Consider the following 26,747-nt stretch of genomic DNA (forward strand, 5'->3'; position numbering starts at 1 on the left):
AAGAACCAACCAGAAGCTCATCGGGAATCAGGCCAGGGTCAGAGGAGCCACGAGGGCTCTGAGCTGGGCTCTGCTGCCAGCACCTTGGGAGGGAGCCCTGAGCAGTGCTGAGAAGGGGGGAGGTTAGGTAACCACCCGCCTCCGCTAATGCTCAGCCTCTTGTCCTTGCTCCTTCTCCAAAGACAGCTTCACGGTTATGGCTTCTAATCGCACCCTGTAAGCAGTTTTTTAGTTGCACTACAGGATGTTGGGTATTTTTGTGTTTCTCTGGGATCGGTAATTAGGTGGTTTCTACTCACCAAATCCTGGGGGGGGGGGGGCTCTGAGAGAATCCGTTGTAAAGATTGGGGTGCCTGAAAGAGGAGAATCTAGGACCTCCTCTTTTAGTAGGATGTGTCCCATCCTTGCTGATGGCCACTGTGGCGGTGAGCAGGGGGAAAGGGAGCTGGTAGCGTTCAGAGGCGGGGGCAGTCTGCACTCCTTCTGTTTGGTAGTGCAGGGGTGGAGGGATTTCCCGTCGGTCAAGTGCACACTGAGGAAGGAAGTGCATAGGAGCCATCTTGCTAGTGTCCCTCCAAAGAGGGCTCGTCCCCTGGCGGTCCCCAGCTGCGTGTGTCTGCTGGGGAGCGAAGTTGAGGGGAATGGAAGAGGCCCGAGCCAGGGGGATCTCCCATGTCAGTGACCTGTGTACCCCGTATCTACAAGAGCCCACATACGTGCCCTGGGAGATGCAGCATTTGGACCCTTTTCACCGAGAGGGCAGTGAGGGCCAGTAAGTGTGATGGGAAAAGCAGCAACGTCAATGGAGAGAGAATTGTGGTCTTGCCAGCTTTATAAAAAGATGTTTACCACTTATCCCTCCTCTGTACCCCTCCCCACACCCCCTACACCCCCCCCAAAGCAGATAGCACCTAGAAGAAAGAGGAATGGGAAGGGAGTAGGAGAGCAGACCCCTCACCTGTCCTCATAGCCTGTAATGAGGGAAAGAGATAATTTTGCATCATACATGGAATTGGAATTTTAAATGGAGCTGGATGGTGATTTTTCTCTCAGAGTGTAATCCAAAAGCTATTCATTCTGCCTAAGATGTCCTTCAGGGTGGGAAAGGAAGATTTCCCTAGCAGGGCTGTATGCAGTAGTTGCAAGAAAGCAAGCCGCCTCATATTTTCATGTTTATGTCACAAGTTCAGGTTCTTCATTTCACCAGTTAGAGATGGAGTGAGGGAAAGGAGCGTCATGGGACGCTCGCTGCTAGGCTGTGGCCCAATCCTCCTCCTGCCAAGATAACTTTTGTTCTCATTTCCCAACCCTGTCAGATCAGCTCCTGTCATTATTCAGGTACAGAATGTACTGTGCTGAAATCTGAGACTGCAGGGTTAAGACAGTTGTAGTCTTCGGAGTGACCAGGCTGACCATTAAGCTGATACCAAGATTATCATTGGCTAAGTTCTCATGGTTTTGGTGTGTCTGACTGACTGATTGATTGAGGGTCAGAGGAAGAATCTGATTCTGTTTCTTAACATTCTTGGCCTGTTCACCTTTCCACTTCACTCCAATATTCAGTCCTTTGTTTGGCCGGTCAGCCGGTCAGTAAATCTTCACTGAGTCCTACTGTGCCAGTTGGAGGGATATGGCCACAAACCAGGCCTGCAGGCACCCCATGGAGCCTGTGTCCTCCACCCCAGCCCAGGGGATCTTCTCTGCCATCAACACTACATCTTAAGATTTTCAAATAAACCTGGTCAGAATCCTTCAGTTGCTCTCCACCGCCATGGGTAAAGTCTAACCTTCTGACTTGGGCCTCTCTGTAGAGGAGGACTCGAAGTAATTTTTAGCCTCCTCTCTCGCTCCTGCTACCATCCATGAACCATTGACCCCACTGGCATTGGTGGGCTCACTGATACCCATCTGCCCCTTGATTCTGTGTCCCACCTCTTCTGGAATGCCCTCCCCTTTGTCTCCATTTCCCAGATGATGGAAGTCCATCTCAGGGCCTCTTGCTTTCATGAGACGTGACCCCTGATCCCCTAGGCCACATAGGGCTGCTCACGCCCAGTCCTGGCGGGTCGAGTCCGTTATTATTTGGTGCTGTGTGCTTCCCCGGACACACTCAAAAGCTTATGGTGGCAGGGACAGCTTCTTATTCATCTTTTTATTCTGTTCAGCATCTGACACACAGTAAGTGTTCATTAGGAGTTTGTGGGGAGGGCGCCTGGGCTCAGTCGATTAAGCGTCTGCCTTCGGCTCGGGTCATGGTCTCAGGGTCCTGGGATGGAGCCCTGTGTTGGGCTCCCTGCTCAGCGGGGGGTCTGCTTCTCCCTCTGCCCCTTCCCCCGTTTGTGCTTTCTCCCACTCTCTCTCAAATTAAAAAAAAAAAAAAAAAGAGGAGTTTGTGGAGAAATGAGTGGGTTCTTTTTATTTCACTGAGAAGATTTTCTGCCCCCATAGATGCTGAGATTATCAAATAGTGGCGTGATCTTGGGTGAGAAAGCGGTATTTTTTTTCCAGCTCTACTTGTTATTTCTCTGTTGTATTCCTTATGCATAAAGTGAAGCTGGAATGCAGTTACCTCCAATGTGTCATTTATTCGAGAATTTTTTGGAGTTGAGATGAACAGCTTTCCCTTCGTTCGTGAGATGGAGTTCTCAGCCAAAGGCACGGGGGACAAATTAGACTTACTCTAATACTGTTTGGTATATACAAGGCACACTCTATCTGGAGATTTATAAAATAGGTCCAGGATAGCTTCTTGAATTTTTATAACTCATAAAACCGTACTTCCTGCTTTGACGGTTCAGCATTTGCTACACTATCCTGATGGGTGTCCAGTGAAATCTGTGGAAACCTTGACAAAGTACACTTTGGATGATAGATTAAATATTGCCATCTTCTGTTCATTATGAGAAGTACCATTGACTTTCAAGAAGCCATCTTGTGTTGCTCCTTTCCTTTGAAAGACTATCAACAAATTATCCCAGGTCACAGGTACTCAACTATGTAAAAATGTGAACACAGAGTTCTAATTATACATTCAAATGATAATACTAATGATATATGGGGTTTTATTTATTACACTATTAAAAAAGAGTATCTCTGAAGTATGTGGTGGGTAGGTTTAACTTGAATTATTTAAGATACAGAGGAAATATAAGGCTCATGTAGCATCGGGATTCTTGCAAGTATCCTATTAATTGTTTTATTTTATAAAGCTTGTTGTAAAGGCTAGGGCAGCAGCTTTGGAAAATAATCATACAAAGGAGTGATATTTTATAACAGTACGTTTCAAAAGAATAATGCCTGTAGGTAATTTTAGAGAGAAATTTCCCCTTAAAATATTTAAAAATTGTAAAGCATAGGGTGCCTGGGTGGCTCAGTTGGTTAAGCGACTGCCTTCGGCTCAGGTCATGATCCTGGAGTCCCGGGATCGAGTCCCGCATCAGGCTCCCTGCTCAGCAAGGAGTCTGCTTCTCCCTCTGACCCTCCCCCTCTCATGTGCTCTTTCTCTCTCTCATTCAGTCTCTCAAATAAATAAATAAAATCTTTAAATAAATAAATAAATAAATAAATAAATAAATAAATTGTAAAGCATAAACAGGAGTTGTCTTCAAAATAGCATCATTTTTGTATTTTTTTTTTTTCTTGAGGAAGGCCAAACCCTTTATTCTCATAGCATGCCCAGGAGAAAGGTGACAATCACTGGGAAGTGTCTTGGGCTGATGGGCCCCAGCTGATGTCATAAGCGCTAAATCGTGAGCAGGACCGCTACGGAGAAGGGAGGTGTCCACCAGCTCCAGCTCGGAGGGGCACCGGCTTGCCCTCTGCTGCTTCAGTTTTCACTTCTAATACGTGTTATGTCTATTAGTTAAATTACAAAGCTAATATAATCTTGGTAACAGAGAATACAGAGGCATCTAAAGTAGGATTGATAGTGTCCCCTGGCACTTGTCACCTCTGTGTTTCTGCTCTAACCGCTGCCAGGTTGGTATCGTCATTCATACATTTTAATCTGCTTATTCAAACGTGTATAAACATAAATATGCATCTGTACTTTGTTTTACAAGAAATGAGATTATTGTATGAATATTATTCTTTAGGTTACTCTTTTCACTTAACCATGTCATGGGCCAATTCCAAATCAGTCTGTCTGTCTCTGTCTCTGTTTCTGTCTCTCTCCAAAATCCATGTCTTTTTGCCCCTGTAGAAGTTCAGGGTGTGAATATACCATAATTTATCTACCCATTGCCCTATTGAGATACTCATAGGTTTTCAGGTTTTTACTATTATAAAGTTTTAATGGACATCTCTCTTTATGTGCTGGTAGTTTTAATTGTGTGAAGTAAAGATCTGGGCCAAAGAATATTTATGTTTTTAACTTAGCTTAGTTTTTAGCTTCATTTTTTTAAACTTGGCTTTTTGAGAAGTATTTGTTAATTTGTGAAATCGATATATTTTTTCTGGCAGTGAGTTCCTGGTGTCAGTTCTCTGCCTGGGAGAACCTGCCTGCCTTTGAGTTGAACATGATCAGTGATAGTGTTTCCTAGGTTGTGACCACCCACTTAGCCAAACAGCAAGGATGGAATTTTAGCAATAATACATCCATCCCAGAAATGTATTTCCCAGCTAAGGCAGGACTTGTCCCCTTCCTGGTTTTAGTTACACAGGATGGGGGCAGAAGTTTGCATTTAATAAATTTCTTTGAAGTCTGTTCTCTTTAACCCAGTTTGTACTGGGAAACCCCCACCATATACAAAATTGTAGTAATGAGAGTGGTCCAAAAGACCTCTTAGCAGGTCTCTAGATTGAAATAAAATCACTGGAGAAATGGCCCTGAAGTTAGTTCTACATGTGCTTGCCATTTTAGTCAGTGAGTCCTGCTCAAGGTTTAATTGGGGGATTCTTGTAGGCAGATTAAAATCACACCACCATTCCTATAGGATAATGTGTTTATTGGCAATATAATACTGGAAGATATAATTTAACTCACAGAGCTTTGGATTTCCCCCTGTATCTGCTGATATTCTTCTGCCAACCTACAGGTTGTAACGTTTGGTTAAGTCAGGGCAACTTGGCTCTATCACAGAATTCCATACTCAATTTGGCATCTCTGATGGAACCACGACAGACATCTCCAGAAGGGTTTATCTGTAGAATGCTTTCCAGCTAAGAAAGCGTTCCCTGCATCAACACATTTATGCTGTTGAGTATAAGCTCAGCAGGAGTGCCTGGAATCACATAGCTTGGTCGAATGTTCCAGTGATTTCAAACATGTTATGTTTCTGCACACCATTTTGAATGCTGTTATCGCTGTCGGTGAGATGTTTAGGTTGTTTTATGCCCTGAATATCATTGGTGACTACTCTGTTTTGCTGACCACCGCAGCTCAATGCGATGGCAAATCGTGCCGCAGGGAAAGGCTATGAGAACGAAGACAACTACTCCAATATCAAGTTTCAGTTTATTGGGATAGAGAACATCCATGTCATGAGGAGCAGTCTGCAAAAAATGCTGGAAGGTAAGCCATTTCCTTATGCACAGCATTAAAAAAAAATACAGTGAAAGGTTGTAATGTCAAGCAGAATAAGATAGTCTTTTGTTTTTTAAATTGTTTTTACCATGATGCTGTTTATATAGGTGGGGTAAGTCACACGAGAATATCGTATTGCATTAAACATTTAAGCCTTTCTCTTATTTTTTGCAAGTGTCATGGGGAAATGGTTTTTCACTTGGTTAGCAAAGTCAGGCACTGTCCAGGGCTTAGTATCTAAGATAAAAGTGCACAGGAGTATTTTTTCTTTCTCCCTCATGGTACTAGTTTGACCCACATTCAAGGCCATTTAGATAAAACAGTCCTACATTTAAAGCAATAGCCAGCTCTGTTCATGTGCGGAGAGGAGTGTATGAAATGAATCCCGGTGGCCGAATGGCCATTAGAGGCGAGGGCGTTGCCTCCCATTTCTCCACGCCACAACCGCGGCAGTGCGCCTGCGCCTAAATCACGTGCCCACCGGCGTCCCGCCCCTGCCCCCGCCCCCAGCTCCTTACGCCGCAGGACCCATACACACGGGCTTATGGGGGAGGAAATGGCAAAGATGGATTAGGTAATGTGCAACAGCCATTCTTGTGGCCAAACCAGCCATAAGCTGATTAGCAGAAATTCTGCATTTCAAGCAAAACCGGCCTCATTTACTGCGTATGCTCCATGTGATTATAAAGGTGTGCAAGGAGGCATCTAGTGCCACAGTCCACCACTTCTGGCACTGTTAGGAGCCGCAGAGAAAGGGGGAGGCAAAACACTTTGCTTTGTACCTTGGGGTCCTGGAAAGGCTGTGAACGCTGTGCTTGCCCTCGGCGTGAAGGCCCTGGAAAGGTGGAGCTGAGCGCGAGGACAGTGGGCTGTCTGAATAGGAAAGGCAGGGTGGAATGAAGGAGGACAAAGAAAGTGCTGAATTCCTTTTTTCTAAAGGGGTACACATTTGCTCTCAGCATGCAGTTGTCTGCTTCATGGGAAGGATAGGGGGTAGTGAGAACCTGCGGGTGGGGCTGGAGGGCCTTGAGGGGCACATTCCTGATTTCCATTCTCCCTCCTGGATTCCCTGGGTCAGCGCCCTGGCTGTGAAACTTGCAGCCCAGCAGCCACCTTCACTGGGCTGTTACCTGCCATAAAATGAGAAGCTTGGACTGATAATTTCTCCGGGTCCTTCCAGCTGTGTCGGGTCTGTGACTACAGTTTGATGCCCCTGGTTGCAAATATTTGAACTTTGGACATTTGAATCGTTAGAAGAAATCTCATCCTAAATCTGAAAAAAAAAAAAAAATCACGGCCCCGGAGAATCTCCATCTTATTTTCACGGGAAATCTGCCGTGGCTCAGGTCACTGTAAGGGAACCTTGGGCATGATTGCTGGAGCTTTTTTTTTTAAAAGGTTTTATTTGAGAGAAAGACAGCGAGCATGAGCAGGGGGAGAGGCAGAGGGAGAGAGACAGACTCCCTGCTGAGCAGGGAGCTGGACGCCGGACACGGGACTCCATCCCAGGACCCTAGGATCATGACCTGAGCCGAAGGCAGACGCTTAACAGACTGAGCCACCCACGTGCCCTGATTGTTTGAGCTTCTTAAACTTCTGGAGATAATCATGGGCCGTGTGGCTGTCCGTGCTATAAGCTGTGCTTTTTAGGTGTCAAAAAATCGGACCAGCTTTGTACTGTTGTTAAAAGGATAGTTTAACATTAGTATGAAAGGTGTGCATCACTGTCAGAATCATTAAAAAACGTTTAGGTTGTTATGCTTCATATTTTTCATTTAGTAATTTCATAAGCTGACTTCCGACAACCTACATTTTCTTCAATGCAGAAAGTAGCTCTTCGGAGTTTTGATAACCTATCACTCTGACTTGAGTTTTGGAGCTAGCATTTATTTGGTTTCTTATTAGGAACCATTTCTCCCGCCCTTCTACCTGTGGTCTGACTCTCTTCTTCTAAAGGACGGCAAACTGACCGAGTCCTGGAGGGCAGTCCCTGTTCCATGAGGGATCACAGTAATTGGACATCACTTTTCAGCTCTCTGTCAGTGCAGTAAGCAAGGACAACCTTCTGGATGCCTTTCAGAGAACTTGACCAATGTTTGACTATCTGTTTTTACCAAGTAAATTATAAACCACTTGTGGAGGCTCAGCTGATGAAGTGATGCAATCAGACCCACCTTCTAGGGCTTTTCCTGCTTCCAACAGCTGTCCTTGGCATCAAAGAGATTGGAAGGTTTGTGTTGCTGGTCACTTGGTAGGAAGAGGGATAGTGCATTTTTAATCATGGTTATTATTGTCTTTGATTTTTTTTTTTTTTACCACTGTTAACATTATCAGAATAGATTTTGAATAACAGAAAAGAAAAAAATTGTTTGCATTCTGGCTCTGTGTGTGAGCAAGAGCTGCAGGATATTTCATCAGAAACTGAAATTTAGGACCAAGTTCACATCCGGTGTAGGTCCTTTTATAAAGGTCACTTAATTTTAGCTTTGATTTATAAGTCCTAAAGCAAACTGTGTTGCGGTATTCACACCTCCCAATGAGATAGTAATGATCCCTTCCAGTTATGTAGCAATTTTGTAATTGTTTTCTACAGTACTTTCCCTCTTGATCATATAATGTCTTTCCCTCAAATAATAAAGGGATGCCCTATTTTTTCTTTTTTTATTGGAACAGTCAATAAGAAAGCCCACATTTCTCTGCCATATGGACCTCTCTATATATGCTATTCACAACATGGCAGGTTCTTTTTTTTTTTTTTTTTAACATTTTATTTATTTATTTGACAGAGAGAGAGACACAGCGAGAGACGGAACACCAGCAGGGGGAGTGGGAGAGGGAGAAGAAGGCTTCCCACTGAGCCGGGACCCCGATGCGGGGCTCGATCCCAGGACCCTGGGATCATGACCCGAGCCAAAGGCAGACGCTTAACCGACTGAGCCACCCAGGCGCCCCAGCAGGTTATTTTTTCAAAGCTTAACTCTCCAGTTCTCAAATCTAGCGTATTACATTAAAAAAATATATGTTTCCTTAAGTAGGCTCTACACCCAGTGTGGAGCCCAACACAGGGCTTGAACTCATGACCCTGAGATCAAGACTGAGCTGATATCAAGAGCCAGACACTTAACCAACTGAGCCACCCAGGCATCCCACATTTAAAAATATTTTATATTACATATTTAAGTTTTTAAAAACACACACTTCCCAGGGTCTCATAACAAAGCAGGATTTGAGCCTAGTACTGTATTCTATCATGTTAGAGCACAACGCCTCATTGATTTGTGGGTACGGTGTTGGACAGGCTCACAGATAACCACCCCACATAAGAATGGTGTTATAACATCTACGGGGTAATTGCTATGTACCCGACACTGTTTTAATTTTCTCAGGTGTATTTATTCAAGTAGTCCTCATGGCAGTCTTGTTAGAGCTATTTTTTTTTTTTTAAATTCAATTAGCCAATATATCATTAGCCATCATTAGTTTTTTGATGTAGTGTTCAATGATTCATTAGTTGTGTATAACACCCAGTGCTCATCAGATCACGTGCCCTCCTTAATGCCTATCACCCAGTTACCCCATACCACCACCCCCTCCCTTCCACAACCTTCAGTTTGTTTCCTGGTGTCAAGAGTCTCTCATGGTTTGTCTCCCTCTTTGATTTCTTCCCATTCACTTTTCCCTCCCTTCCTCTATGGTCATCTGCACTATTCCTTATGTTCCACATATGAGTGAAACCATATGATAATTGACTTTCTCTGCTTGACTTATTTCACTTAGCATAATGCCCTCCAGTTCTATCCACGTCAATGTAAATGGTAGGTATTCATCCTTTCTGATGGCTGAGTAATATTCCATTGTATATATGAACCACAGCTTCTTTATCCATTCATCTGTTGATGGACATCTCGGCTCCTTCCACAGTTTGGCTCTTGTGGACATTGCTGCTATGAACATTGGGGTGCGTATGGCCCTTCTTTTCACTACATCTGTATCTTTGGGGTAAATACCTAGTAGTGCAGTTGCTGGGTTGTAGGGTAGCTCTTTAACTTCCTGAGGAACCTCCATACTGTTTTCCAGAGTATCCTCATTGTACAGATGAGGAAATTGAGGTGCAGAGGCTGAAGAACTCATGCAAACTCACAACAGTAGATGATAGAACCAAGATTTTCACCTGATCAGTATGGATCCAGATGCCACACTCTTCACCACTTGGCTTTTATGGCCTCTCTAGGTAGCCGGTTGGGTAGAAAGTACCCTGGCCTGAGAGTCTGAAGACCTGGGTTTGGGTTCTTGCTTTATAGTCTCTGAATAAACTTGAACAAACCTCATTTCCTGTATTTGTAAAACAACGTTAGTAATGTATCATCCCTCACTTACAGATTTATTGAAAAGATTCCTTGCAAACTATAAAGTGCTTTCTTTCCATTGTAAGGTGCATTATGCTTTCTCTTGGGGAGAAGCAATACTGCACTTGGAAATAAGTACTGAATAAAATGGGTAAGTTAATGGGCTATAAATTAGTTCAGTCAGCAAGATAAATATTTGGGAGGTCCCGGGCCTTTTTATGAGTAGCTTTTCTCAATTTCTTTATTCAAGAGACATGGAGTAAGACAGCACAATTTCAGAGGCATGGAAGTGCTTGCCTTGTGATAACGGTCAATGTCCGCTCAGCAAAAGCCCATCAAAAATAATTTAATAAACCACCTCTGAGGCCTTGTGGACGTTTTCTCAGCAAATTATTTCACAGAGATACAAACCTCAGCCCAATGGCAGGTCATGTGGGAATGGGCCCTGAGCACAGGAAGAAAGGCCAGTGTCTATTCAGCAATTTGGGCAATACTACAGTGAAGAGCTGTTTGAAAGGGGCCAGAGTCGATGCAGTTTAAAAGATTGAAATCTTTTTAGCAGGCCCCAAAGTGTAACCACATTTGTCATATTCCCCGGAATTGTAGGCATTGACAGTGGAGAAAGTTTTGTGGCAAAATCAGGTGGCCTCAGAGATCATATCTGATCTGCACTTTTGTGTGAAGTTTCTGAGGCCAATTATTCAGAACCTTCATTAGGTGTAGAAAGGATGGTTGAAAGCAGAGAATTTTGAGTATGTCATGGGAGGCGGCGGGTATTATGGCCATCCGACTAACTGCTCTGGTCTCCCTGCCAAGTTGCCTTGGGCACACCAAGGTCTAGAAGGGAGCAGACCCTAACACACCCAGCTCTGAGGGTCCCATGAAACCCTTCTCTCTGTTCAGAGTTACGGTTGTGGCTATCAGTTCAAATGTCCCCTTTGTTGGAGACTTTCTTGCTCACCTCATGTCTTTATGAGGTGATGACTAATTCAACCTGGAAGATATCTTTATAGATATTCAGATTTAAGTTTTTCAATTTAAAATATTTCCTATTACATTGCCTACAGGTTGACAAAGTTCTACCAGATATGAGCTAATAAAAGGCTATAAAAGTTCATCTTTTTCCTGTTCTCTATGTTTTGCCTTTTTACCACTATTAATTTCCTCAATTACTAACCCGTTAAATGAGACAGCCAACAAGACCTGGCTGAAAATCTGGTTATTGTCCTTCAAAAGTTAGCAACAAGGCATGGTTTTCCACACAGAAAACCTAATTTCCCAGTAAAGTGGAACTAAATAGCTTCACATCTGAGGTTTTTCAAAGAGTGTTTGGTGTGACCAACAGGCCTATCCTGTCAGGCTTTACTAGTTATCAATCCATGGTCACTTGGAGGAAAGAAATAGATCAAGAGCATGTACTTTGCTCTCTGTGGTGTTGTAAGAGGATGCAGAATGTGGCCAGTGAATGCTGGGTATCAGCTTATCTGGACAAGCATATCCTAAGCACTAAGGCGTGGAGAACAGAGCATGCCCCTTGGGGGGATAGGGACCGTGGACTGGACTCCAGCTCAATTATTTACGGACTGTGTAACCATGGATGATGGCTCAGTAAACTTCTTTAAGCCACCTTTCCAATCTGCGTATTGGGAGTAAATAATACCCCATCTGGTAGAGAATGTATGTAGAGTAGCAGGAACAATCCCTGCTTAGAGTAAGTATGGAATAAGTCGGTGCTACAGAAGTTCTCTCCAACAATTGTCTGTACGTCAAATAGTTATGGAGAGTTTTCTACATGCTGGGCATTGGGTAGAAAAATGCTTCATTCATTAATACAAAATGAAGTACTGATTTTGATGTAGGGCAAAAATCATGGGCAGGAAGAAAAGATGATGCTTGCTTATTACTGAGGGCTATCCCTGGGTAAGGTTGAATGTTTTAACTGGATGTCAAAGTCAAAGACTTCATCTCTGGGTGACATTATCAAGGAGAGGACAAACAAGATGATTTAATGAGAATAGTGGCTATTTTCATCCTAATTATGGTGTCCTGGGCACCTGGGTGGCCCAGTCGTTAAGTGTCTGCCTTCGGCTCAGGTCATGATCCCAGGGTCCTGGGATTGAGCCCCGCATCAGGTTCCTTGCTCGGGGGAAGCCTGCTTCTCCCTCTCCCCCTGTCCCTGCTTGTGTTCCCTCTCTCAGTATCTCTCTCTCTGTCAAATAAATAAATACAGTCTTTAAGAAAATAATTATGCTGTCCCTTGACGTTCACTGAGATAATTCAAAGATTAATTTCACCCTCAGAATTATTGTTTTATATTTTGTTCATCACGATGGTTAGGTTTTGGATAACTAGAGCATGTACAAAAGGAATGCTTGTAGAAGACAGTGCCTCCCATGCAACTAAAGGTAGACATGACTAATTTTAGTGACAAGGCGAGCTGGTTTTCCATAAGGCTATAGTTGGGGTTTGGCAATTCGGTATTTGCTTGCCAGCGATGGTAAGGTTTGAGATTTGGTGAGAATGTTGGTCCTGGCAGCGTTCTCAGCGTGGGATGAGCCCCCACCCGCTCCCTCCCCTGCTGCTTATCTCACCACTTCAATTATTTGCTGCCACCATCTTCATCTTACATGATTCCTGGGTCTTCTCTCCAGTGCCTACCACTAATACTTTATATCCACCCCGACTTCCTAGCCTCTCAGCATTTTCTCCCAGTCTAGACTTCTCTATTTCCATTTGCTTTAAGTTTCCTATTTAGACATTAAGCCTTACCTTCAGTTAATTTCCTGTTCATCCTGGCTCAGTTTGCATAGTGACTTAATTATTCTCTATTTGAAGTGGAAAAAATACGGAAGTTGGAGTCAAGGGAGCTAGATTCCTCTCACCGTGTCCTTACTGGGCCGCTAGCATCTGAACCTGTTCCTCTTCTGTAAGTTGAGAGCATCAAACCTACTGTAGATGGGAGGTTGTGTTAGCTCACTGAGAGAAAACCACCAAGGCCCAAGCTTTTATACATGGATGTAATATAAATGGGCACATATATGTTTTCATTTATTTGCCACAAGTGGTGTTTTTAGACACAAATTCACGTGCAAAGCTAATAAGTGCTGAGGGCATTCTTTTGTGAACCTGCTGCTTGATGTCCCTCAGGACAATGGTAATTAGTATTACTGGAGCTCATGTGTGTATCCACGGACTATACACGCCTTCACGCTTATCAGTAGCTGGACACATGCATACTCATGCACATGTGTACTTGTGTATACTGTTTTCTCTGCTACTAAATTGAGGCTTGATTGCACCTTACCAATTCATATGATCATCAAATTCTTTAAAAGAAAACAAAGCTGTACAACCATGGGTTTCAGGGAATTACTGTATAGCGATTCCAGAAAATAGCACCTCAAGCACAAGGCTGGAATTGTTTTAAAGAACAGTCACTAATCTGGTTGGTGTCCTGTGGAGAAACTAATATGCAAAGCTCTCTAGTTAACGTAGAGTTCTCTGTAAAGAGGGCCCACGTTGCTTGGCCTGGGGAGGGAGGAGCAACACCACTAACATTAACAAAGGGAATACAATTTGTGCAGAGCTCAGAAGTTTATTCTGTGTCACCATGGTGGGCTCTAAGTAGAAGGCAGACCATAAAACAGGCTTAACCAAACTTGTCCATGCCACAGGCCATCATGAAGTCCTCTTTCAGTGGGTTCACCTGCTAGGATGTTCAGTGAAGGGAGATTATTACCCTTTTACCGGTTCTTTGAAGATCATTTCATTGGGCTTGGCGTTTTGACTCCAAAATGGGAAAGGGACAAATCAAACATCAGCAGAACTCAGGTGGCTGTCAGGCTGGTAATTAAGGGAGGGCCGTGAACTCTTCAACTTTAGGTCTTAGGAGACAAGAAAGAGTGATCCCGTGGGGTTCAGACAGAGACTGTCTTTGCATCCTCCCTCATCCCACCCAGCAACCGTACACGAAGAAATGGGATTGGTGTTAGGAACTCTCTAAAGAAGATCATCCAAGGCTTATTTTCTTCCAAGTAAATTTCTTATTTCCTCTTGTTTCCTTATGTCCTATAATTATCTGTCTTTTCCTTTTTTGGTGTTATCTATACATGTTTTATGGGATATGGTTGCCCTTTTACGTACAACAAATATTGTTAGACCTGGGCATTAAACTCCCACGAAGTAAGTACGACTCTCTGTGGCATATGTCTCTGATGTCAGCTGAAATGAACTTCGTTCAGCAAAATGGTTTGTCAATATTGGTTTGGGTTTGGCAACGAGAGTGAACAAATCAGTATTTCTGCCTTTTCCTGAGTTTATCCAAACAAACCCACCAGTTTTAGATTTAAAAATGCAGGCACTGATTGTTTGAGTCTCAAGTGTTCCCCCATCTGTCCGTGTGTATTAATCATCTGCAGAGCTGTTTGCTTTTACCCGGCCGCTCAGCATTTGGCTGGAGAACACCCTCGAAGTGGGTACCTTGCTTGAAAACCTGGTGAGGTTATTTTACTTAACGTACCCAGCTTTAGTGTTCCTGAAAACGGAAATGTTCAACAAGGAGCCATTCTCAGTGTGGGAAGAAAGGAGTTGGCCTGGCAGGGGATACGGCAGCTTGTCTCTTTGCTGAGTGAGCTAAATGAAGAGGGAAACACTGGAACATTCTCTCTGGCAGTACATTTTAGGGCCCTGTTTCTGGGAGCTGTCTGTTCCTCTCTTGCTTTTGGCACAGACCATCTCCAGGTTAGCTGGAAAGCCTGGTGTCTTATTTTTAAACTTGCTGTCGTTTCCATGCCTTGTGGGAAGAGAAGGTGAAAAGGATCATTTGTTCTCCGGCTGAGCTTCAGGGTTTGGATGCCAAGATATCCCTCAGGCTCCCTGGACCTTTTGAAATAAACAGGAATGCCAACTAGCCCTAAGCCCTATAATAACAACCAGAAAGTTTGGCCTATTTAGTGAAAAGAAAAAAAAACAAAACTGTTTGCAAGGTCATGTTATCTGTGAAAGATTTAAAGCAATCAGTGGAGTCCTGAGACTCTACGTGGTGGAATGTGTGTATTTTAGGATGAAGTTGAACACTTTGGGTCATGGCCTGGGGTTAAACAGACCAAACAGCAGGCGCCCAGGGAGTGGCGAGCGGGCCCTGCGAGTGCTGGAATTTCAGGCACTTCCCACCGCTGGGTGCACGGGCACAGGCGAGCCTGCCCCCTGCAGGAGCCGAGTGGTACTGCTGGGCAGTGTCACTGGGAAGGGAAGCAGGGCCTGCCCAGTTTTACCTAGAGGCTGTCCTTCTGCCTTCATCAGAATCCACAGTCTGTCTTCCAACTGGGTACACACCCCTGAGCTCGCGGGAAGACTTAGGAAGTGCACCCTGGCTAGCTGGCTTCACGGCATCAACTTCGATGTACTCTCCTTCCTAAAACTGCCTTGGAAGGTTCCTTGGCCCAGTCTGGAAGCCATCCCTCCTTGGCCATTTCCCCTCCTAAATGCCCTCTTGCCAACTTTACAAAAGACAAACACACCCTTTATCACATCCTCAGTCTTTTTATGATGTATTATTCCAGGGTGCACGAGAGCGTACCTAATTTAAAACATTATTGCAAGGGTACATGTGCAGAAATGCTGGAAGACCGCTAATCAGGCTAATCTTCCTCGAACAGTCTAAATAGCTGCTATCCCAGAGAAGTGTAATGGAGGTCACACGTGGGGACAACATTTGTAATTTTACATTTTCTAGTGGCTGCATCAAAAAAAGTGCAAGGAAATGGGCGGATTTTCAGAATACATTTGTATTTAATTCGGTATATCGCACATATTATCATTTCAACATGTAGTCATTACAAAAACTATTCGTGAGGTATTTTTTATTCTTTTTTTGATACTAAGTCTTTGACATTTGGGATCTACTTTGCACTCACAGCGTATCTCAGTTCAGACTTGCTCCATTTCAGATATTCAACAGCCACATGCGACTAGTGGCTACCACACTGGATGGTACAGTTTTGAGTGACCAAGTGTGTAATCTTTAAGCTGATAGTAGGTGGGAGGCAAGGAGCATTTAGAGTGGTTCGTGTTTGAATTACAAAAAAATCATATAACTGAGATCGATAGACATTGCTTAAGAGCACGGACTTTGGAGCCAGAATGAATCCGAGCCTCACTGCTTATCAGCTGGTGACCTTGGACAAGTTACTTAACCTCTCTTTGCATTGGCTTCCACTTTTATAAAATAAGGATAATAATAGTACCTTCTTCCTATGATTGCCATGAGGATTAAAAAACTATAGTATGGGAAGCACCTGGAGGAATGTCTGGCACCTGGTACTATTTAAGTTTTGCTATTATTATTCCTACTAGTAGTACTATTTCTAGTTAAACCCACCAGGGTAGCTGTGGTGTGGTGGCAGAAACTCTAGGCTTCTTTGTCAGAAGACTTGGGCTCTCCTGCTCTTGATCACTTTGTGTTCTGACCTTTCTAAGCCTCAGCTTTGAGGTCGGGTGTGAGTAAGTCTGTATCTCCTTCCTGTCAGGACACCACACTGGATGAACACATAATAAAGCATATTTCATAGCTACCATTTCTGAGTCTTCTATCTCCCGGCGTAGTGTATATGTATTATCTCATTTCACCCTTCAATTAACGCTTTGAGGAAGGTGTTTTATCCCCATGGCACACTTGAGGAAATCAAGGCTTGGGTAACTAGCTCCAGGTTGCATTGTTGGGGCACAGAGCTGGAATTTGAATGCCAGAGGATCGGACTCTGAAGCCCATGGCCTTGACCAGTACCACGTGCTGTCGTCCCTGCACAAATTGCGATTATTACTAAGGTGTGCAGGTTAGTTCACATAAAACTAAAATCTAAGTGAAATACGGAGGCCTTCCCAATTCCCAAGATGTCAGATTAAATATGAAACACCCTCTGATAAGAACACCTAGAAATGCCAGATAAATATAGCAAACATTTCCTTAAATGAATGACTGAACTTGTAAGCAAGACGAGGAATGAGCCCTCGGGTAATTGAGACCACAGTGAGACAGCATTGCGCATCCACTAGGGAGGCAGGAGTCAAAAAGCCAAGTGATAACAAGCGTTGGTGCAGATATGGGGACATCAGAACCCTCACGCACTGCTCGTGGGATGTAACCGGGTGCAGCTGCTGAGGAAGACAGCCCCTCCGGCAGCTTCTCAAGCGGTGAAACCCTGTGACCCAGCGAGTTCAATCCTAGGTATGTCCCCAGGAGAAACGAAACATACTTCCATGTAGAACTTGTACATGAATATTCATAGCAGCATTATTCATCAGAGCCCAGAAGTAGAAATAACCCAAACGCCCATCAGCTGATGAATGGGTAAAAAATGGGGCGTATCCGTCCTGTGAAATATTTGGCCTTAAAGGGAATGAAGTACTCACATGCTGCAACTTGCATTATACTAAGGGGAAGAAGCCACTCAGGATGAACCACATATTGTATGCTTCACTTTATATGAAGTATCTGGAATATGCAAATCTATACAGAAAGAAAGTAGATTAGTGGTTGCCTAGGGCTGGGGGGAGGGAAAATGGGGGTGACTGCTAATGGGTTTCTTTTAGGGGTGATGAAAACATTCTGGAATTGAATATGGTGATGGATACACAACTCCATGAATATACTAAAAATCATCATACACTTTGAATTGCACTGTAAGTAAATTCTATCACAAAACTGTTAGAAAAGAAAGAAGAGGAACTCTCCAGGTGCCAGAAGGAAAGGGGAGGGGGAGGGGAAAAGAGAGGGGGGAATTGCCTTCAGGGAAGACTGAAGCCTTCAGATATTGCTTAAATTTAGCTTTTATTTTTCAAAAAATCTTGCAATTATAGAGGGTCTTTAAAAAAATCAAATAATTCTATGTTTATAACCAAAACAAGAGCAAAACCGCAGTCCTCTTCCCCAACTATGCCCACTTCCATTCCTGCTTCTCGGGTAACCGCTTATTATTACCTTAGGCCTCGGCCTCCAGGTTTCTAGTGTCACCCGAGTTCCCTGCGGTTGCTTGATTTTTCCCCTTTATGTACGGTCTGCCCGTGTCCCTCTATGGAGGAGGAATGATGGCTTTCATACACTCTCTACCTTTCACATTCCTTTGATTAGCTCCTTATTCAGTGTGTACATTATTATTGTGTAAGTATCCTTTTCAGCTGAGGCTTTTTATAAAGTTACTCTGGTTGTATTTCCTTTCTAGAACAACTTACTGTCTTCCCTGACGTTCATAAAGGAGGGAGTCCGCACTGTTCTACAGAGTTAAACACGGCTGTGTCACTTTGCCTTCCAGATAGCCTGCAGATAGCTGTGCTGAATGCTAACCTGGCACCCCGGAGAGGGCAGTGTGGGAATCCTGGCTGGGAATTAGCAGAGATGGCCATACAGCCCCACCGCAGGGGCTAACGTGACTTTTTCCCCAGGCTGCTAGAAGTGTGAACTCAAACACATCAGCAAAATGATCCTTTTTATATTCTGTTGGAGCCTTCCATTCTCCTGCTCCAATTCAAATATATTAAACTTCACTTCAGATTACTGTTCTAGTATATCATGTTCTTGGGGGTGCTAATCCTGTATCTTTTTTTCTCTGTCTCTTTGCTCTTACTTGAGAATACCGTTTCTTGGTGTGTTGTAATTTTTTATTCTATTTAGTCAATTTTTCTGTGGGATTCCACAAGTGTTGCTCCTGAGCAGTTTTTTGGTTTGCTTCTTTCTGCCAGGTATCATAAGACTCCAGGCCAAATATGGTAATTTCTCAACTAGGGAATCCTGCACATAGGAAAAGATACTTTTGGATCCCAAACACGTATGAGACTAGACCTAGGGTTTCAACATCCTGGGGATAAATTTAAAAAAAAAAATTTTTTTTTATTTTCTCAGGATAAATTTTTATTTTCCTCATGTGGAGTCCAGGCATCCTGGTCATCACCCTGAGTCCACAAGTGGATTTTTTTTTTTTTAATGGCTCAGTTTGATACAGGGAATCTCCGTTCCACGTCCTGCCTCACACAGACCCAAAATTTGATCATCCCTGTTCTAGTTATACTTGGCATACTGGTGCATATACTCATCCACTTCCCCTGGCCCCTGCTAAAATGATAAGGAAGTGGTATAAAAAAAAGAAAAAGAAAAGAAAAGAGTGAGACAGTGGGAGAATGGGAGAGGAGGTGGCAGCAACAAAAATTTCAATGCTGGAAAATGGATGCATGAGTAATGGACTAGACAAAAGCTGAAATTTATGGTGGGTGTGTGAGAAACATAGAAGCAAGCCAGACAGTCCTGCAGACCCTCAGAAAGCTCCAGAATGAAGCATCAGTTTCCTCTGAAACAGGCGGACTGGTTGAATGTTTGTCCTCAGACACCCAGCCTCCTCCCTCCCCTGTGCCGCCCAGTGAAGCCTCTTCCCTCACCTTCACAAGGGAAGATGATGAGGAACTCTCCGGAAAGGTTGACGAGAGACACTCTGGGCTCACAGAGAGCAGGCATAGCTGGAAGAATGGGCAGGAAATACCAGGCCAAAAAAGGAGGCAGTAAGTAAGAGTAAGGGAGAAGACTACCTGGGGTTCACCTCCCAGCTCTGCTCTGAGCACAATGACAGCCAGTCCTATGAAGTCCCTCTGGTGTTTGAAAGTCCCTCCCTGGGGCCTGCAGCCATCCCACGAGAAAGGACTTGCTGGTCCTGGAGTTTGGGGGCTCACACCAGCCACAGGTCACGCAGCAAAGCCCTGCAGCTGAGAGACTTGCTTGTGCACCCAGCACTTCCAGACACCTTTTAGTGCCCCGCGCTTACCTATGATTGGACAGAGATCACCGCACACTTGAGGAAAGCCCACCATGGAAGACGGAGACAACACGCATGCACATACGCATGCACGCAAGGAAGCGTGCATAGTGAATCCAGAAAGAAACGGATTCATCCAGACAGTAGAAGAAGTGAAAACAAACAAAAAACTGGCGTTAATCACCTTAGAGAAATAACAGTGACCAAACTGACAGCATTGGCACTACCAGGTGTTGGCCGGGATGTGGGAGAAAGGAATTCTCCCACCCCGTTGGTGAGGATGCAGACTGGGCCAACTCCTTCGGAGAGCGGTTTGGCAATACGTGGTTAGGACCCTCTGACTCAGCCCGTTTCACTTATTGAAATGCACGGACAGGGGGATTTTCCACAAGGAGATTGTAGACAGATGTCTTTTGAGGCACTGTTTGTAAATACCGAAAAAGAAGAAACAACAGTAGGGAAATAGATAATCAGATATATTCATAGAGTGGAATATTATATGCTTGTCAAATGAGTGAAATCTACTTACATAATATGGAAGTCTCAAAAATAAAATGTTGGCTAAAAAAATCAAGTTGCAAAGGCTAGAAGTGTGAATGAGGATAATTAATAGTCATGAGGACTAACTTATAAAGCAACATATAAGATAACTGATGGGCTATTATCCCCACTTTACACCCAAGTAAACTGAGGCACAGAGAGGCTAATTAGAGTGTCCAAGATTACACAGCTAGTAAGTAGTGAAGGGACGTACCCCTGCCTGGCAATGTTCACAGACTTCAGGCGGAAGAGCAGGATGACATAGGAACATGGGACTTTGTAACATTTTTTTCTTTGAGAGATCTGAAATAATTGTGGCCAATCTGAGTGTCTGTTACATTATTTTAAAACCTTTTATATGTTCAAATATTTCACAACTTAACACATTTTCATGACTAAGGAGACCAGAACCTTGCAAACAGCCTGCTGCTGAGTGCCGAGGGGCACGGGGCTGACCCACAGAGCCGTTGATTCTATGCATCAGTCTGTGTATTTTTCCCTGAGCTTCAGCAAAGGGAAAAAAGCTTTCCCGTATTGTTCTGCATGTGCTTTATCAGGGGAGTGTGTGATGTGAGTGGGAGGGGGTACACTGTAACCTCAGACAAAGGGACAGTGCTCGCGGGTCAGAGCCCGGCCAGAGAGAACTCAGTTCTCTAGCTGCTTATTAGGTCACTGGAGCTGTGCTTCCAGCTCAGCAAGAGTTTGGGATTTTGCCTAAACACATTTATAATACGGTTTTCTTAAGTAAGGCCTTTTGCTGGGAATTTTGGTGTTATTTTCTTCATCATTGCTGTCCTCTATGACTCCGAATTTATGTGTGTGTGTGTTTTAATGTGGCTCTTATATTGTGGAAAAAAGAGAGTGAACCCTCTCATGTGGCATGTCTGAGGAAAAGACAGTTAAGAAATATTGTAATTAACAGTTACTCTTTTCCAAATGTGCAATACCTTTCTCTTTTTTTAAGATTTTACTTATTTATTTGCGAGAGAGAGAAGGCACGGGAGCACGAGCGGAGGAGGGAGAGGGACAACAGACTCCACGCTGAGCGCAGAGCAGGACCTGGGAGCTTGGGACTTGATTACAGGACCCTGAGATGAGAGCTGGAGCTGAAACCAAGAGTTGGACACTTAACCAACTGCGCTCTATTTTGGAAGAGTTAACAAAGTTGAATCTGGGAGTTTAGCGTTGGAAGGACACTTAGATATAGTTTAGTACACCTTGCCTATTTTAAACATGAAGAGATCGAGGCTCAAAAAGGTTGAAATGACTTGTGCAAGACTGTACAGCTAGGGACAGACAGCGCTGGGAGTAGGAGAAAGGGCTCCCTACTCCCTGCATGTATCACAGCATCGCAGAATACAAGAAAATATACTTTAGCAAACAAACAGAAACGTCTATGGAACATTATTTGTCATTGACTTACAAGATTCCTCAAAACTACTTCATAGGTATAAAACCCATTTACTTTGGAATGTATATTTCTGATACGTAGTCAGAACACTAGCTCTAAAACTTTTACATTAACTAAAAGTAAGCTCTAGAGCTGAAATTGCTTGTGATAATATAGAGGTGTTGACACACCCGCTTGAGTGTAAACACAGATATTATGATTCTAGCTGACCTTTATTTTCAGTCAAAGGGAAAGCCCCTAACTTGATGCTGGAGAAGCAGTTCAGAAGGACAGGATCTCAGTTTTAAGTTCCTAGGCTTTCCTCCCAGTGGGTGGGGGTTGTTGGCAAGGAAAGTTGGAGCATTTCCTTCTGAGATGTTTAGGATGGTGGTTTTGTGTTTTCACAGTGGTCCTAAACGGAAGTGGTTGGGTGCTACAGAGTTGTAACTGGGCAGGTGCTGGGGTTCGTTACAAGAACTTTCCTCTGTAGCCCGCTCATTCATGGCCCACTGCCAATCTTTGCTGGAAGGGTAAATAGATCTTCTCTGCTGGTCCTTTACTGTGGTCCATGATTTTCATTAATATTGGAGTTTAAACCTTACAAACATAATACTTCTGAACAAATGCAGCATCCCCTAGGACCAGAGAAGGTAGAAGAGCCTCATTTGAAGTGGTTCAGTAGAATCAATTTTAGTAAGTATGGACATATATCCTGACTTAATTTCTTCCAGAAAATAGTGATGAAGGGAATCGTGAACAAACTGCCTGCAAGTATGAGCATATATAAAGTAAGAGATTGTCTTAAGTTTGCTTTCATCACATGATTTACCTTGCAGTGTGTGAACTGAAATCTCCCTCAATGAGTGACTTCCTGTGGGGACTGGAGAACTCGGGCTGGTTAAGGCACATCAAGGCCATCATGGATGCAGGGATCTTCATCGCGAAGGTATGGGTAAGGGCAGCGCTGCCAGTGAACTCTGACTTCAGACCAGAGAGGCTGTTTCCTCCCCATCTGCTGAGGCTGCTGCATAGTAAGCTGTGGCTCGCCCAGTGGGGAGCTGGCTTTGCCAACCACCATGTTTGGCCTCTTAACATGTAGTCACATGTTAAGAGAGGACAGTGCTCTGTTGATAGGATGGCGGCACAGCGGTAAATGGTAAAACATTTTCAGAGTATTCTCTCTTCGGGTAGGCCTGGCCCTAAATGGAGGAAAGAATTTTCTACTGAAGAGTACATACATCCAAATGTGTGACACTTCAGTGACCAAGGCCGGTCTTCCATCTTAGTAAACCGCAACTTCTTTGCCATGATGGCGTAAACAAGTCATGTTTCCAAACCTGGTAGGTAGGTTCCCTTCTGCCACGGGAACAACCTTGCTGTGACTTTCATGTAAGCAGGTTTTAGATGCATTATCTATTTTCTCAGTGTTTTTTGTTGGTTCTGTTTGTTTTTATAAATCCCTCTCAGATTTATACCTAAAGACAACCATGTCTTTTCTGAGGATATGGTATGCTCCCCTTTATTAGATAATTCATTTATTTACCAAGTATTTATTTAGTGTAAGGCACTTTTGTAAGTGCAGAGCAGGCAATGCCAAATAAACCAGATCAAGTCTCTTCTCTTACAGAGCTTGCATTCTGGTATGGGACACAGAAAGTGAATAAATAATAAATAGGATTTCTGGTAGTGAAAGTGCTATGTTGCAATCTCTACTATGTTTCCCAGTTTATGTTTCCTGCCAGAACACTCAGCTAAAAATTGTGTGTGCATTTGCAGTAGCAGACAGAAATTCTTTTGAGACTCCCTGCTATAATTTTTACCTTATTTTCTCTTCCTTCCCCTACCCCAGGATCCATTACTTGACTCCTATCCTTTTATCTCTAATTTCATAGTTTTACTACATATAATTTTTGTGTCTTTCCCTTTTTGGAAATGATTGAGACCAGTAGCAGCTGCAGAATTTCAATATTGGAAAGGTCTTACGAACCCCGACGGGAGGGTTGAAGGTGCTCAGGAAGCGTAGCACATATACGTAGTTGCAGTGGTCTGGGGTGGCTCCTGGGTATAATGGGAAGGAAAAGTTTTGGTTGCCAGCATCAAATGACTCCTTGGCTCTACCCTAACTGGATGGGGCATGAAACACTAAATTAGCTGTTTTCGGTTATGTTTTTTTTAATTATTATTATTTTCTCCCCCTTTTCTTTCTATAGGTATAAAAACCAAACCTAGGTCTGAGGAGACGTTTTTCCTTTTTGTAGCCATTCTTTCTGACTCTTTGCTGGTCCTGTGTTTGTTAGGCAGTTTCAGAGGAAGGGGCGAGCGTGCTTGTTCACTGCTCGGACGGCTGGGACAGGACTGCCCAAGCGTGCTCAGTGGCCGGCCTCCTGCTGGATCCGCATTACCGGACTCTGAGGGGCTTTATGGTGAGTGCGGCCGCCGAGCTTCTGCCCCACGCAGGGCCTTGAACAAAATGGACCTCCCTTTCGGCAACTGTTGGCAACTTGTTTTTCCCTCTCTCTGTTATTTTTCTCTTAGTAGATCAGCAAGATTAAAGGGGAAGAGGTAGAAAATGGTCTTGGAGTAAAGAAGTGCATTTCTGGGATATTGGAACCAATTCAAATTAGTGCTAATTATTAAATGTGAATTTGGGGGCAAATATAAAATATATTCAGTAGTCTGTAAAATAGTGAATTTTATACATTATTCGCTCATAAATCAAGTTTGAGGTAACATGTGAACATGTGGTAGGAAACATTTTTCAGGAAAAAATATTTGGAGAAAAAATTTTCTGTCCTCTGCATGCAAAGTCCTTGAGAGGAAAAACTTTTTACTACTTTGATTTTTTTAGGTAGTCCTTCACAACTATGGCTGAGAGTACTGAATATTTCAGTGTTTCTGTGCTCTCTGTTGAAATTATGAGCACATCCTTTCCTAGATTTTCACCTTTTAGGTGTGCATCACAGTGCAACGTGTTCCTTCCACCTGCAGAATATTTGTGTAGTTACTGGGATGGTGAAGTTCTGGCCAAGCTGGAGCCCTGTTCTTAACATGACTGGAGGGGCTTCCTGAGTGGTTCCTGGTTCTTGCCTCTGGCACCATGATTTGGTAGAAAGTGCTTCAGTGGATCCTGCATCCATGCTAGGGATAGATGCTGACATAGGAGCCTGAATGGGCTATCTCTACTGCTCGATCGCCTTCACTGAGTAAGATCAGCTGACACTCTGGGTACAAGAGAGGAGAGGCAGAGGCAGGTTTCCTTTATGGGCTTTTTCTTTTTCTCCTTTTTTTGAAAGTGTCAGAGAACTTCCAATTCCCTGTGATAGCATTGAGACATCAGAGTGATCCTCCAGCTTCAGACCCCTCCCCTGGACTGAGGTTAGGGTTCCTTCCTTTCCATTTGGAGACTGGAGGGTTTCTGGCTCACACATTCCTTCATACCATCCTCTACCACCATGGACTCTTTTTGATTCTGCCCCATTAAATTTACGTGTTGTCAAGGGCAAACTTCAACCACTCCATATTTTTTAAAGGAAATCTCTGGCCATTTTAGAGCATTGGTGATAGCGATGGGATCCGTCTGTATTATTTGATTCTTTTTAAAATCCAGATAATTTGAGATTGTAAACTTATGTTACCCCAACTCCAAAGCAGGGCTGAAACTCCTCTATTATGTCCCCAACACCTGTCATTTTAGGATTTTTCTAATGTGTAGTAAAGATCACAGGAATATATTCCTAATTGTTCTTGTAAGAAGGTTGGTATTTGATATTACCCTGAGACCTGTTGGTTAAGAGATGGGCTTTGGTGTAGAACGAACTAGGTTATGAGGTAGCATCAACCACTTCTTAGTAACGTGATCTTAGAAGTATTTAACCTCTTTTTCAGTTTCCCCTTCTGAAAAATGAGTGATCATACTTGTCCCACAGTGAAATGAGATTATATATGAAGCACTATGAACAGTGTTTCTAGAAAACACTCAGTGGGTGCTGCTATTATGTTTTCATATATCCATTCCCACTTATTTTTCCTGTGGATGACCTTCAGCTTGCCCTTCTGCTACGCATCTGTGTTGGTGGACAATGAGTGTGCATTCATCTGCACTACCTGAGGATAGTGACTTCTCCAAGATCCTTTGAATCCTTCAACATTGTTGGTTGGGGTCTCTTATTTTTCCTTGTTTTCTTCTCTCCATGATATTTATATTCTTTTTCGTATAGGTATTAATTGAAAAGGACTGGATTTCCTTTGGTCATAAGTTTAATCACAGGTAAAAAAAAATACTTAAAAATCTGTTGTTTTGAATGTGTAGGACAAAAAAATTCTGTTTCTGAAGTTTTCAATTTAGTGGGGAAAATAGCCTTATTTTGTGTATCTTATTCAAAAAGTTAAAGTTTTGTTGTATACATTGTATCATGAAGTTCTACCATCTAGTGGCAGCAGTATCTCTGAGATAGAGGATAATGGACAGAAAGAATGTGGAAATGGACAAAGACTAGCTATATAATTGTTTTACGAGGAAACCCTTTTTAAAGCTACCAAGTTGAGTGGAACTGAAACTTCTGAGAAGTTTCCAGTTCTAATGTTTTCACTCTTGGAAGAACTCCTAAACTGATCCTTACTCATTTCTATTCCTAAAGTTGGTCATCCATTGCTGAGCAGATGAGGTTCTATATTTTTATTTTGAATTTGATGGCACCCAAATAACCCTTTTGGATTCTAAAATTCACATGATAGTGTAAAGGACTAGGCAGTCTTCATTTAAAAATCAATACAAGGGGTGCCTGGGTTGCTCAGTCAGTTGAGCATCTGATTCTTGATCTTGGCTTGGGTCTTGATCTCAGGGTTGCGAGTTCAAGCCCATGTTGGGCTTCATGCTGGGCATGGAACCTACTTAAAAAAATCAATACAAATGTGAGGGAGAAGCTTCTGATGTACTCTTGAAAAACAAAGATGGGAGATATAAAGGTATGGGAGTCTGGGAGTATGGGAATTGTCACATGGGAATAAATTATGGGACAGGTTTTAACACTGCTCTAAAAATATCCTGAGAAACTTGGGAAACCACATTTTTTTCAAGTTGTCTTTCTTCCTCTTCCCTTCCAACAAAACACTGCAAAAGCAAAAAACTCTAACACTCCCACAAATTGCTA

The 26,747-nt window shown here is 43.3% G+C and overlaps 1 protein-coding gene across 1 annotated transcript in view; it reads left to right on the plus strand.

The window, feature by feature from the left end:
* The window catches only part of MTMR7 (myotubularin related protein 7), a 112,864-nt gene that overhangs the window by 78,208 nt on the left and 7,909 nt on the right, over positions 1 to 26,747 (plus strand). Inside the window, exons 7-10 of the mRNA XM_021694175.2 lie at positions 5,380 to 5,512; positions 22,434 to 22,543; positions 23,895 to 24,020; positions 25,815 to 25,864. Of these exons, the coding sequence (XP_021549850.1) occupies positions 5,380 to 5,512; positions 22,434 to 22,543; positions 23,895 to 24,020; positions 25,815 to 25,864 (419 nt within the window). The remainder of the gene's footprint in view (positions 1 to 5,379; positions 5,513 to 22,433; positions 22,544 to 23,894; positions 24,021 to 25,814; positions 25,865 to 26,747) is intronic.

The sequence above is a fragment of the Neomonachus schauinslandi genome, chromosome 2 (genome assembly GCF_002201575.2).
Source record: "Neomonachus schauinslandi chromosome 2, ASM220157v2, whole genome shotgun sequence".
NCBI classification, from domain to species: Eukaryota; Metazoa; Chordata; class Mammalia; order Carnivora; family Phocidae; genus Neomonachus; species Neomonachus schauinslandi.